Source organism: Vipera ursinii (assembly GCF_947247035.1).
Source record: "Vipera ursinii genome assembly, chromosome: 4".
Classification (NCBI taxonomy): Eukaryota; Metazoa; Chordata; class Lepidosauria; order Squamata; family Viperidae; genus Vipera; species Vipera ursinii.
This window is the reverse complement of record NC_139514.1, coordinates 58276313-58290165: the sequence shown is the minus strand read 5'-3', so window position 1 is coordinate 58290165 and position 13853 is coordinate 58276313. Positions and strand designations below refer to the sequence as shown.

Below are 13853 nucleotides of genomic sequence, written 5' to 3'. Positions count from 1 at the left end.
ATTAAAATAAATAATTGAAAGCATGAATTAAACTGAACTCAAATAATGTAGATGTCAAAATATAGTCAGTCCCTAGTTTATGTGTTATCTCAGTAATTTCTGCATTAAGTTTTTGTATAAATTGGACCACCATTTGCATAGTGTCCTATCTACCATTTTTTGCATAGTCTATAGGAAAAATTCTGTAAAGCCAAATTTATCTTAATGAGGTCTTACCTGGTTTTGGAAGCATCTGTAAAACTACGTAACAGCTTAATATACTTTTAATAAAAGTACCTGAGGAGGTAGGGTCTTCTGAGAAATCTGGCAGTTCTTCAGGGGGGTCACCATAGAAGGAATTGAATTTGTGGCTTGATACTGCTGCTAGTACTGCACCCTAGATAAATAAAACTTGTTACTAATTGCACATCAAAGTTATTTCAACAAATTTTATGAATCACTTTAGATTAATATTCACCGTTGGAATTAATCAGAAGAATCTTAAGTGTTTGCATAATAAAACTGGTTATTTCCAAATGGTGTGGAAATTTTCAACTGGACATACAGTTCAGAAAATATTTTAGAACTGTACAAGATAGCTATGGTCATCTGTAAAGAGACTTAGTGCCATACATACGTCCAGGATAGAAGAAAAGCTTGTTTTCTTTGATCTTTTATAAAAGTATTATGGATTACCACACGTACTGTACACAAATTGTTCACTGGAAGGCATATCTGCTTTGTTCTTGAAACTGATAAAGAGTTTTTTTAACTCTTAATAGTGAAAATTTTGAACACTCCTGTTTTCTGCTGGACATACGGTATCTTTTAATTGAGAATGAAACATTCAAAATTGTTTTTTCTTGTCTGGTTAGTAACATCATTTTTCTGAAGGCAGAAGATGGAAAACAGAATTCACTGTCCTGGACTTAATTCTTCTTAATAAACATAACAAATTACAAGATATATAAAGTTGAAAGGAGCTTTTAGGGCATCAGTTCTAACCCCATGCTCACTGCATAAAGCCTGATTGTCTATGTTCAGTACCAGCCTGCTACCGGCCCTGCAGAAAAGGCAGGGACAACCCCTTTACAAACGTCAAGAGGCTGGAATTACGCCTGCCAAATTTATAGCTACAAAAACAAACAAGACACGAACCAAGAAACAGGAGCTTTAAGAAACACGAACTATCCAAGCGGTTGCCTTCAGCAAACCAGCCCTCCCCACACATTCCCCTTATATAGAGTTCAGGGCGTGGCTTCTCTCTGCCTCCTTCCGAGAAGCCCCATTGCCTTCCTCTGTTTACTCGTAATTGACTGCCTCCTGCGTCGGGCGTCCTTGAACAGGGCCAGCTGTGGGTCATCTTCATCCACGCTGTCAGGCTCACATAGCTGGGTCTCCGTGGTGACCAAGTGGGAGGGGCCTGGCTGAGGGCTCTCATCAGCAAGATCTTCAACCCCCTCAGCAAGGTCTTCAACACCCCCCTCCTCCTCCTCTGAGTCGTCCGACCCAACTGCCGAACCCACAGGCTGACCCTGAATCACAACAGACTAGTCTCTGCCTGAATAGATCTATTGAAAGTGAGTCTATCATCTCTCTGGGCAGTTTTTTTCTAGGAAGTTTTTCTAACAGCCACTGGAATCTCTCTCTCTCCAATTTAAAGAAATTATTTTATATTTTGCATTCCGGAATGATTAATAACAGGTCCTGACCTTTTGTGTCACATCCTCTCCAGTATATGGACACTATTCACAGGATTGCTCCTAGCTTGTTAATCATCTTGCAGCTTTTTTTTCTGAACCTGTTTACATTTTTCTGAATCATTCTTAAAAATATCATGCCCAGAACTAGTTACAATATATTATTTGTAATGTGATCAAAGTAAAATTATGGGACTATTACTTCCTATAATTTGGAAATTTTATTTATGTTGATGCAGTCTAAAATTTCATCTGCCCTGGTTACCCTACAGATTCATATTCAGGCTGCAGTTAACTATTATTCTAAAATCTTTTTTGCAAGTACTGTTACCAAGTATGAATACATCCTATTCATTTGTTAATTCCATTATTTTTAGCCCATTTCTCTAACCCAATTGTTTGTTTTGAATTATATTCCTATTTTCAACGTTCTATTAAGATTCTATTACAATATTTGCAGATGACAATGTGTCAACTACTAATCGGATAACCAATTTTCTTTTTTTATCCAAGTCAGTTATAAAAATATTAAAAGGTAGAAATAATAAATATGAAGCTGCAATCATGGTTCCAATAAGACAGTTCAGCCTTCAAAATCAAATATCTACCTGCTGATCTATGCTGAGAACTAAAAAAAGAAATCTCTAATTCAAAAACATAAACAAAGAATGTGACATATAATAATGAAGTAGGACAAAAATGTTCTCCAAATTTCTGTTAATATACTAAAAAATAACCAAGAAGCTAATTCAATTGAGATATGCAAAACAATTCTTGAAATGAAAGGAACAAGTATTAGTTTTCTATGACCTTTAGAATGTTTCCGCAAACAGGCAAAAGTACAGGTAAAGAATGGTATTATTTTTTAAAATATGCCCACCCATCACCTACTATTTTATGCAACTCAAAACAATAAATGTTGTCTGACAACTGTATATAAATAAGAAAGCATAATTAAGCTTGTTTTATATTATTGTAATAATTTAAACTAGCTTAAAAATTATTTTTGACACAAATAAACAAGTGTGTCTTGATTACAAAAACATAGGATGTAAAAAGAAACCTTATTAGTCTAAAGAGATCTATTAATGCAGTTGTGTTTGTTTGACCATGACCAGTCTGCTTTAGTTGCCTGAATTAAAGAAGATACTGCTCTGCAGTGATATCTGAATTCTAACCACTGACATTATCCTCTTAACTGAAGGAAGCCTAGCTCAAACAATATTGTCTCTATGTAAAAGTGGTAATTGGGAAATAAATAATCCTTTGGTTTATCTCTGCCCAAATATATAGTGCAGCAACTGAACACATGTGCTTGAGAGGATTTTTGATACTGTTTCTATGGTTAGTACCAAAAAAGGAAAGTATCTTTTATAACATTTACGAGGAAAAAGTATTGTATGTATGAATGTTAGCTGTGTTATGTGAAAATTCTAGAAAAACTAATGCTTATCTCAGTGTAACATGCTTTGGATTTATAGTTTTAAGTCCCAGCTGGTTCAGATATTGCTATCAAAGCTGCTTCTACATGTTATTTATATATTTTATGTGTGGCTTCTGAGGAAAAGTAAAAAACATTCATAATCACTAATAATGTAAACAAAGAGAGCAACTCCATCAAGCCTTCTTTAATGTAGAATATTCTACGCTCTAATCATTATATAAATGACCCCAAATTTGATATTTATAGAGAACAAAGAATACTTTCAAAGGGGAATTTTTCTCTTATCAAAGACGGAATCTCCAAGGAGAATCAGATATGCAACAGTATAGTTTTATATTAAAAGAGAGATGTATATGTAAAAAAAATTCATGACTTCTGAGACCACAAAACAACTTACTGAAATGTATACATCAGTAACAAATATCTCTGCCAATTTTTGATTTCAAAAAATATATTGCATTTTTCAATTAAATAATGGGATTATGCAATGAATGTTGATATTTGATTTGGAAGAGGTATTGCGGAACACATGGGAACATAAATGTACCATCTCAGACTCATTAAATCAGCTGGGTCCATTTCCAGGAGTGCATGATTTTATTGTGATCATGGAAACAGATGTAGCTGCTTTGATAAACAGCAGACAAATGCTGTGTTCATATTCTTGTACATCCCAAAGTATCTATTCCAAATTGAATCCTAACACAGCCAGTCAATTTGTATGGTGTATTATTGCTACAAACCTGTACCATAAGTTTAACATAGGTGTGCTATTGTTCTTTTACCTTCAATTTTCTTCTTGCATTGAATTTTCTCAGTTGTTCCACAGTTTCTGGAAGATGAATCTTATATGCATAGCGATCACGCTCCTATAGACAGTAATGTAATTTTATTATATTCAGTAGTATTTCACAAACATGAGACTAAAGCACTTTTTATATAAAATTCCAAATAAAATGAAAAATCAGTCTACACTGTTTATAAATTATCTAACTACTTTTGATTTCAGAGCACATAAAAAGCTATTTGCAAACAGGATAGTATGAGATAGAGTACTTGTCCTTCTGATTAGATATTGCTCTGCTTAGTGAATAGGGCTTGAGAATACATATTTATGGGTATCAAAGATTAATAGCAGCCAACTATCATCTTATGGTTACAAATTTTCCTGGTGGGATTATCAGCACAGGTTTCCCTAGCTTTACACTAGGATTATGTTCTCCTAAAACATTTTATAAAGTGAATTCATACAAACAATTTGTTAAATTGGTAGGAAAAAGAAAGGTGTAGGATACAGTGTCAAGGGTACAGTCTTTTCTATAGCTGGATTTCTAATGCATATGGTTATCATGGCATACAAGATGTGGAATGCACCATGGCACTATGAATTTTATTACTGTTATATTCTCTCTAGTATATTTGCCAAAGGCCAGAGATTTTTCACCAGCTTTGTTGCAACATAATTATGTCCAACTTTGTTTCAATGTTAAATTCCTTCCCTTTTCATTTTGAACAACAGGATAGTACAAGATGTTGGCGGCTGGTTTGATCCCATAGTAACAGTAGTAGTTACTGCAGGTACACAAGAAAGTATGAGACAAGATACACAACTAAAATGACTGCAGAAAATGATGGGAAATGTATGAGAAGTTTTGGTGCAAAAATGTTCAAGTAGTTTTGGTGGAAAGAATCTTAATCTATTTCCAGACCTTTGGTGCAAATTGACTATGTTGGCCCAAATTTATATACTGTACATATATAAATATGTATGTATATATTCATATGCATTTATAAAGAGAATTATTGGGTGTAATAGAGCAATTGAATAATAGAGAATTTGTTTAAAGGAAATTTATGTCAACTTGTAATTTTTATTTTTTTTAAATTTTTAAAAGAATACCACTAAATCTAACAGCTAAATAGAACAAGCTCCTAGAAATAATTCTTAAAGATGTTCTGGAATCACTCTCATCATGGAAATGTAGGACTATTTACTACTGTTTAGATATTTATACCAGCAATTATCCTAGTTTTTGCAAAGAACGCTTTACTCTGTATATTATTTTTAAAAAAAGAAATAAACAAGAATAAAGAACTCTGAATGAGGAGGGGGAATTGAAACTTAGGAATGAACTAGAATTACAAGGTATAAAACTCGATTGGTGGGCCTACTTACAAATCCAATCGAGATTTAGGAAGGATAAAAATGAATGGGGGATATATACCTCTGAAACAGCATTGGACAAAATATTATTGGGACCGGACTCTAAACAAATAAGGAATTTTTATAAATTACTTTTGGGATATAAGCTGTTTGAAGAGCAAGTGAAAGACCCCATGTTGATCTGGGCTAACAATTTAGGACATAACATCGACCTAGATACTTGGCAAACAATTTGGGATAGGAATAAAAGGATAACACTGGCCTCATCGTATAAAGAAAATTTATTTAAAATGTTTTACCGATGGCATCTTCCCCCAGCCCGCTTAGCAAAAATGTACACAACAGTATCTCCCAAATGTTGGAAGTGTTCTGAAGAGATAGGCACATACTTCCACACGTGGTGGTCTTGCAGTAAAACACAAAAATTTTGGAGAATGATTTGGATTTGGCTGAAAGAAATATTGAAACAAGATCTGGAGTTTAGTCCAGAACTTTTCTTGTTGGGAATCACGAAAGAGAAATATCCTAAAGATGTGCTATACTTAACGATCCATATTATCACAGCAGCTAGAATATCATTTGCGCAAAAATGGAAAAAGAATGAGATCCCAGGACAAAAAGAGGTTATTAGGAAAATTTGGGATTGCGCTGAAATGGACAGATTAACTTTGGAATTAAAGAATAAAGATCAATCAGACTATTATAGAATTTGGAACAAATTGTATCTTTGGATGGATAAAAAGAAAGGTCTCTATTAGGTTTTACAGACTAGCTCACTGTTTTAAATATTGTGGTATTTCACCGATTTGTAATCTAAGTGTATTTAAGTGTATTTTTGATGTACATATATACATGTATATATATATATATTTAAACATTGTAGACAAAAAGGTTTGTCAGCTCGCTGGTACTGTGTCCAATGTTTTTAAATAATAAATTTAATAAAAAAAAATTAAAAAAAAAAGAATAAAGAACTCAATGTATGTTTAAATAAAAAAGAGGGTTTAGGGTAAAATTATCAATAGGGCTATTCATATACAATCTTCCGAAAAGTTACAGTCCTCTTTGGGACACTTTTGTAGGCTTTTGCCACAAATATATTTAATATCAATAAATGTCGCCTTTTTGGCATACTCCATTTGGCCACTTAGTAGAGTTGGGGGGGGGGCTAAAAAGGTACTTTTTAACTCAAATTTTAACACATTAAATATTTTAGTTTTAATGTCATTTTAAAATTTTAAGTGAATTTAGAATTGTATTTATGTTCTGTTACCCAGAACAATGGATACTTATAGAATAAGCACAAATAAATTATTATATAAATTATCAATGGACTTATAAGAATGTAATTCATGTTAGTAAATAAATATGTGAAAGGACTTTTGTAGCTTTTAAGATTTTTGTTCTTCATACCTTCAGCCAAGGATGATTAAGTGCCTCATAAACAGTTATTCTTTCAGCTGGGTCAAGCATAAGCATACGCCGAACTAGATCTTTGGCACTTTCAGATATATGGCTCCACTGTCTGGGATTCATCTAAGTAAGAAAACAAATAATTTAAAACTAGGCACTATGGTGTAAATTTTTCACACTGTTTCTGAAGTTTTTATTGCAGGGAAATTATTTTCAAAATGTTTAATAAACAAAGAAAAACTATACCAGGTATTTCACGTTTGTACTTTTTCTAGCAACAATCTGTTGAAGTTAAAACCCCAGAAGTTAAATAGGCTGTCATTTAAAATAATTTACTTGTAGATCGAATAAGACACATATTTTAAACAGAACAAGAAATCACTCCAATGCCTCATTAGAATATTAAGCAAGATGTAATAAAATAGTGTAATTACTTGATATACCAGGTTTGTGAGCACAATAATTTCCTGATTTCCACCAAAGAAATACAATCTGCACTTTCACTATTAGTGAATTAGGATCATTTACTAAGATAATATATTTTGGGTGAAATTAATCTAACACAAAAGATTAGCAAGTAAATTAATTGACAGAATTCACTGGTTTTGCAAAAATGGTGTACAATTTCTTTTAAGAAAGTGAAACAGGTTTTGAAGTATTTCTACCAGGACTACCTGATTCTGTAATAGCTTTGTTCCCTATGCCATCCGTCTGGTAAACTCACAAGATTTGTTTTTCTCTCCATGCACATGTATTCATAATCCAAACGAGACAGTGTTGTTCCTCTGTGTCATATAATATATGTGGGTATATGCATAATTCTGTTTTATTTATGTCATATTTAGTGTATATTGGAGGTGGTGAGAGCTGTATGCTGATTAGTGTACATTCAGAGTGACAATAAAATTATTAGTCTATTCTATTCTATGCATACATATATAGATGATGTAGAACCTATTGAAATCAGATACAGAAGATTTGAGTCAACAAGGCTCAATTGAGACAATGGAATGACAAATGCTAAAGATCTAATTCAAATGTGGTGGCCTTACAATTATATTTGGCCAAGTAGATGACTTGCTACAAGTTGGAGAGAAAGACTATAGAAAGATCTTGATCCTAAATGGAACGAAATATACATATCTGTTGAAGTAATTGACTCTGGGAATTATGAGAACTAAATGTTTTTGGAGGTCACTGTTGGAAGAAAGATATCTAACAATCTCAATCTGAGAATAAGTACTAGATGATTTATGTAAGTTTCATAAAGAAAATAGTAAATTTGAAACTAGGTTTAATGTTAAACCAAAGCAAAATGAACATGGAGATGAAAAGTCAGAATTTTTGACTTATTTGATATTGTTTGGGGATTTAAAGTGTGGGCACAGGAGTAGTCACCTTCTCTCATTCCTATCTTCTCAAATCTCTCTCCAAAGGGCTGAAGTTGCTCCTGCAAATTGTGACTCTGGAATATAACAACAAGAACCCCATTTGCACCTTTGATTTTTTTAAAAATCGCACTGGTTAAATGTAGAATAATTTTTGGGGTGCTGGGAGTTGTATAAGAGCCTTGGTGGAGCAGTGGGCTAATGCCTCCTTAAGTAACACCAGCTGCCTGCCATTAGTGCAGGTTCGAGTCCCACCAGGCTCAAGGTTGACTCAGCCTTCCATCCTTCCGAGGTAGGTAAAATGAGGACCCAGATTGTTGGGGGCAATTAAGCTGACTTTGTAATAATGCCACTTGGGGTGTGTGTGAAAGCCCTAATAAGCAGGCATATACATAGAATGAAGGCTACTGCTAAGCTTGTAAGCCGCCCTGAGTCTTCGGAAAAGGGCGGGATATAAATGGAATTAAAAATAAAATAAAAAAATTAGCTGTGAGACACAGGTGATCATTGCTATCCTATCCTATACCTAAAAATATCGGTATAAATTGAAAAAAATGTTTTTCATTGCCAAGTACAATCTGGAAAGTTTATTCAAAGCTTCAAAATGTGCATATAGGAATACCTTTCATTGGGTAAAATTTGCATGTAGGGAATGGAATGAATATACTTATATTTTAAAGAGTGAAGTAAATATGCCAGGTATATAACTGAAATCAAAACTAAGCTATTACTAAGCAGTATAAAAGGTCAGGGAGTAGAACTTTCATTCGCAATTATTTTTGTGGCAGTAACTTTAAACAACGAACCACAATATGGAGCTGGGCAACGAAGGCCGTTATCCATACAACTGTATAAGGGATAAGTAGCAAAGAAGTTCAGATTTCCTTTAAAATTCAAGTAAACTACCAAAAATATCACCCAATTGCATACCTTAACCAATACAGATCTCTGGAGCATTTTGCTTTTATTTATGTAGTGCTTTTACTTATATTGACCACCAAGAAGCAAACCCTCTACTGCCAATTACTAATGCTTCCCAAAGCAATGCCACTTTTAAAGTTAGAATCTATAAACATTTTTAATACATGAGTATGTTAAGATTTTAATACCCAAGTATGTTAAATTTAACACCTATACCAGGTTGTAGTATGGTCACCAAGAGCCTTGGTGGAGCAGTGGGCTAACGCCTCCTTAAGTAACACCAGCTTCCTGCAATTATTGCAGGTTCGCATCCCACCAGGCTCAAGGTTGACTCAGCCTTCCATCCTTCCGAGGTAGGTAAAATGAGGACCCAGATTGTTGGGGGCAATTAAGCTGACTTTGTAATAATGCCGCTTGGGGGTGTGTGAAAGCCCTAATAAGCAGGCATATACATGGAATGAAGGCTACTGCTAAGCTTGTAAGCCGCCCTGAGTCTTCGGAGAAGGGCGGGATATAAATGCAATAAAAATAATAAATAAATAAATAAATAAACTTTGAAAGGCTAAATAAGATTGGGGTCTAACTAATACTCAGAAGGGAGACCACTACAATATTCCAGAGGTGTAGGCTAGATAGGAACCTGAAATGAAAACATTCTAGAAGAAAATAATGGCAAACCAAGTGTCAAGGTTCCGATGAATGAGACCAATAAATCAGAACTCTGAGGCAGGAAAGTTCCTCAAAGAACGCGTTTATTGGATGCATAGCATCAGCATGGTCAAAAGTGAAACCAAATCTAAACTTTCACTCCTAGAATCAAAGTAATACAATGTAATAATTTCCATCCCTCTACTAATGCTATCCAATAGAATGACTCAGCGGGGTTTCTGACTAAGTGATCCTCCTCTTCCACTACGGTGTGGGAATAACCTTGGTTCCCACAAGATTTTCCCATGTTTAAGCTACCAGAAATACCTTTTCCCCCTCCCTTTCTTGTGGCAACCTAGAATGGCAAAAATGGCTGCAACCAGGTTCGTTGTACAGTTGACAGTCAGACACCCCCCACTAAGGAGAAAGCAATTCCTGTGAAAGAAACAGAAATAATAGGTAAGAATCCTCCTTGTGCTTCTGGGAATGTTTCTCATAAAATCTCTGTATTAACCTTCCAGCCTTTACACCCCCACTTTTCACCCATGTTGCTTCCAATAAGGGATACCCCTTCCACTGCACCAAGTATTGCAGTTTCCCCTTTTATAATCTAGAATCAAGAATGTGTTTTATTTCATAGAGTCCCATCTTCTACCACAATGAAACCCAGTGCTTTTTTGGAATCGTCCTCAATGTTGACTCTGTAACTGGCTTTAATAAACTGCAATGGAAGACAAGGTGAACTTTTCCTAACATTCATGGGAATTTTAACTCAACTGTGACAGGATTGATCCACACCTTGAAAGGAGTTTCACTCCCCTCTAGAAATTGCCAAGTGAGTAACGCCCATCTTACCACAAAAGCTCCCATACAGCCCATCGCCTTTCCATGTCTGTTTCTTTGAGATGTAAGCGCATGGTTGCGCTTTGTCATTTCTTTGCAGAAATATGGCACCTACAGCAACATAACTAGCATCCACCTGGATGATGAATTGTTTCTCTGGGTCGGGGTGTTTGAGGATTGGCTCCCCCACAACACAATTGTTCAAATGCCACTTGGCATTCTATAGTCCATTTCAAAGGTTGACTTGGGCGAGGTCTCCCTCCCGCTTTACCAGTTTTCAATAACTCAGTGATTGGTAAAGCTATTGTGGCAAAGGAAGCAATGAACTGCCAGTAAAAGTGTGTGAAACCCAAAAACACTGTAGCTGTTTGTGAGTCCTCAGAGGCTGCCATTCCAATACAGTCCTAACTTTAGCAGGGTCCATCTCCACCCCTTCACTGGAAAGTCGATACCTTAAATAGTCAAGGTGGGATTGGTGAAATTCACCTTTAGACAGCTTAGCATAGAGATTTGCCTTTAAGTTTCTTGAGCAGGTCACGGACCAACTTTACATGCCCCTCCATGGTTTCTGTGTAAATAAGGGTGTCATCAAGGCAGATTAACACCCCTTGTAGAAGTGATCATGCAGCATCTGATTGATCAGCTGCATAAATATGGGAGGGGCCCCCTGAAGGCCAAAAGGCATTACCTTGAATTGGAAACTTTCCAGGGGACAATTGAAAGCTGTCTTCCACTCATCCCCTTTTCTGATTCTTACTCGATAATAAGCTTCCCTTAGGTCCAGCTTAGTAAAGATCTTCCCTCTAGCTAGGTGGGCTAACATGTCCTTCATCAGGGGAAGAGGATACATATTTTCCAAGCTAACAGCATTTAATCCTTTAAAATCCACGTACAACTCAAAGAACCATCTTTCTTCTCCTTGAATAGCACTGGAGAGCTACTCATGATTTGGCTGGCTCGATAAAACTCCTGGCTAGGATCTTGTCTATGTACTCCCTTAATCCGTTCACCTCTCTGGGGGTCATAGACAATTGGCAGTTCAGTGAAGGGGAAGTATGTCGCAGTCCTCCTCGCTGAAAGTCCCTACTAGGCCTCGGTATTCCACGGGAATGAGTGGGACCCCTGGGATTTGGTCCATGGTGGCTTTCAGTGGCTCAATCAATTCCCCCTCTACCTTGGCGTCAGTTATTCTCTTTATTTGACTGGTCTCTGAAGGTGGGAGGGGCCTCTTCACTAGCCTCAATGTTCTCACCCCGTTCTCCCATCAAATGGTGGGACACCATTTGTCAAGCCATGCTAATCCCAGAATTACAATCTCGGTCATTTTTGGAATTACTACAAAGCAGATGATCTCCCAATGTTGATCCATCTCCAAACAGACCGGCTCAGTTAAATGAGTCGCTGGGGAACCTCCCATCAAAGACCCATCTGCCTGCTCAAATTTCTTGGCTATGGGTAACATCTTGGCACGGATTCTCATTTAAGTACATTTGGGAGGCTGATCACGCACCTCGTGCAGCCCGAGTCTATTACGACATTTAAGTCCGCCTGTGTCCCAATCTTTGGCATGATACGTTTGGCAGCAATGATGAAAGATGGGGATAGACTGACTTACCATAGGGTCGTCACTGTTGCTGTCATAAGGCGCTGGGAGCTGTAGACATTCAATTGGAGCTATTTCTCCTCCCTGGGTGGAAGGTGAGAGCTTGATGGCTTAATCTTGGTGTGTCAAATTCATCCTCTCCTGTCCTTTCTGCGGTATTTTTTCTTGGCAATAGTGGCAGGTACACTTCTGCCCTGAAGGGCTGGAGCCAGGCAATCAGCAGCCTGGTGACCCTGCTGGCCACACCTGTAGCACTTGATGGGAGCTCCAGTGGGTGCCCAGAGAGTGTTGGTTGCAGGAGCGGTCAATGGTTGTTGTCCAAATAGGCATTTTTCCTGGCTTCATCTTGGCTTTGGTTCAGTGGTGCTGGGTTTCCTGCAGTGGGCCAACTTGATATCCAGGGTCACGACCATGCGATACCATTCACAGAGTTGATCGGGAAACTCTGGTAGGTGCATGTTGGAAGAAATCCTGGTCCAGCCCCTCTTTCAAGTGGTGAATCAGTGATTGTTCTGGTCACTGTCTGATTCTACCTGCAGTTTTCTGGAATTCCCAGACATATTCTTTAGCTGGGCAACCTCTGTATATCAGGCTGTGGATTTCTATCTCAGCTTGCAGGGCCTGGGATTCATCTTCAAATCTGGCTCTCAGCTGGCCACTGAACAGGTTTATATCCCACTGTTTCAACGCTTGCTCATTATGTAGGCTGGTCACCCACTCAGCTGCTTCCCCCTCTATATTTGCCGCTATTGCATTCACCATTATGGAACATCGGGGTATGAGGGTATCTGGTTCAGGAAAAAAGGCAACTTCTCTGGATCTCCATTAAATGTGGATTTGATGGGAGGTGGGTCCACAGGCTGCAGCCCCCAGTATGCGGGACACAAGGCAGATAATTTATACTGGGGCTGTGGTCATGCAACTTTCTGGAACCCCCTCAGTTGGGCCCCAGGACTTGCGGGCCACTGGTCTCGCACAGGACTCCACCTGGGCACTGGACTAAATGTCAATGTTGGCCTGGATCGTGGGGAAGTCACATGAGCCATCGCAATTGGGCTCAGGCTCCGGCGAGGGGAAAGAAACGTTGGCGATCTCCTAGCTTCCTGCCCCGTTTAAACCACATATCGAGCAACAGGAGTCACTTCTTTGATATCGAGCTGGTTGAACTTCTCCCTCAATCTTTTGACAGAATGGCTATGGATTGCCGTCAGATACTTCCATTCTCTAGAGCAGACATGTCAAACTCATGACGTTATGTGACACTGCATGACGTATCAGAACTGTTTTGGCATTGCCGGCAATGGGGTGGGCGCGGCTTCCACGTGACACGTCTGGCCGGCGGGCTGGCAGTTTGACACCCCTGCTCTAGAGTCTAGACCAGGGGTCGGCAGCCTTAAACACTCAAAGAACCACTTCGACCCGTTTCCCAGAGGAAAAAAACCACTGGGAGCCTCAAAACTCTCACACGTGCACGAGGGGTGGAGCTTGATTGAAGAGTTTAATTAAAAAGAAATAGAGGCTGCTGTGCATGAGTTCTCTCCCTCCCTCCCTCCGATCTTCTGCTCATCTGGCAAGCTGGCTTCATGCTGTTCTCCAACAAGCTGACACACATTCTTATTGGGCTGGCTCTCCTACCTTTGGTCTGCCAGTCCTCTTCCAACACTCTGTGTGTGTGTGTGTGTGTGTGTGTGTGTGAGAGAGAGAGAGAGAGAGAGAGAGAGAGAGAGAGAGAGAGAGAGAGAGAGAGAGA

General features: G+C 37.9%; 1 protein-coding gene across 4 annotated transcripts in view; it reads right to left on the bottom strand.

Annotated features, from left to right (window-relative positions):
* Positions 1-13853, bottom strand: part of CASK (calcium/calmodulin dependent serine protein kinase) — a 167406-nt gene that overhangs the window by 63829 nt on the left and 89724 nt on the right. For all 4 annotated transcript variants that reach the window (XM_083362651.1, XM_083362652.1, XM_083362653.1 and 1 more), the window contains exons 8-10: positions 6701-6823; positions 3909-3992; positions 277-376 (exon numbers count right to left, since the gene is read on the bottom strand). In XM_083362651.1, the coding sequence (XP_083218777.1) occupies positions 277-376; positions 3909-3992; positions 6701-6823 (307 nt within the window). The remainder of the gene's footprint in view (positions 1-276; positions 377-3908; positions 3993-6700; positions 6824-13853) is intronic.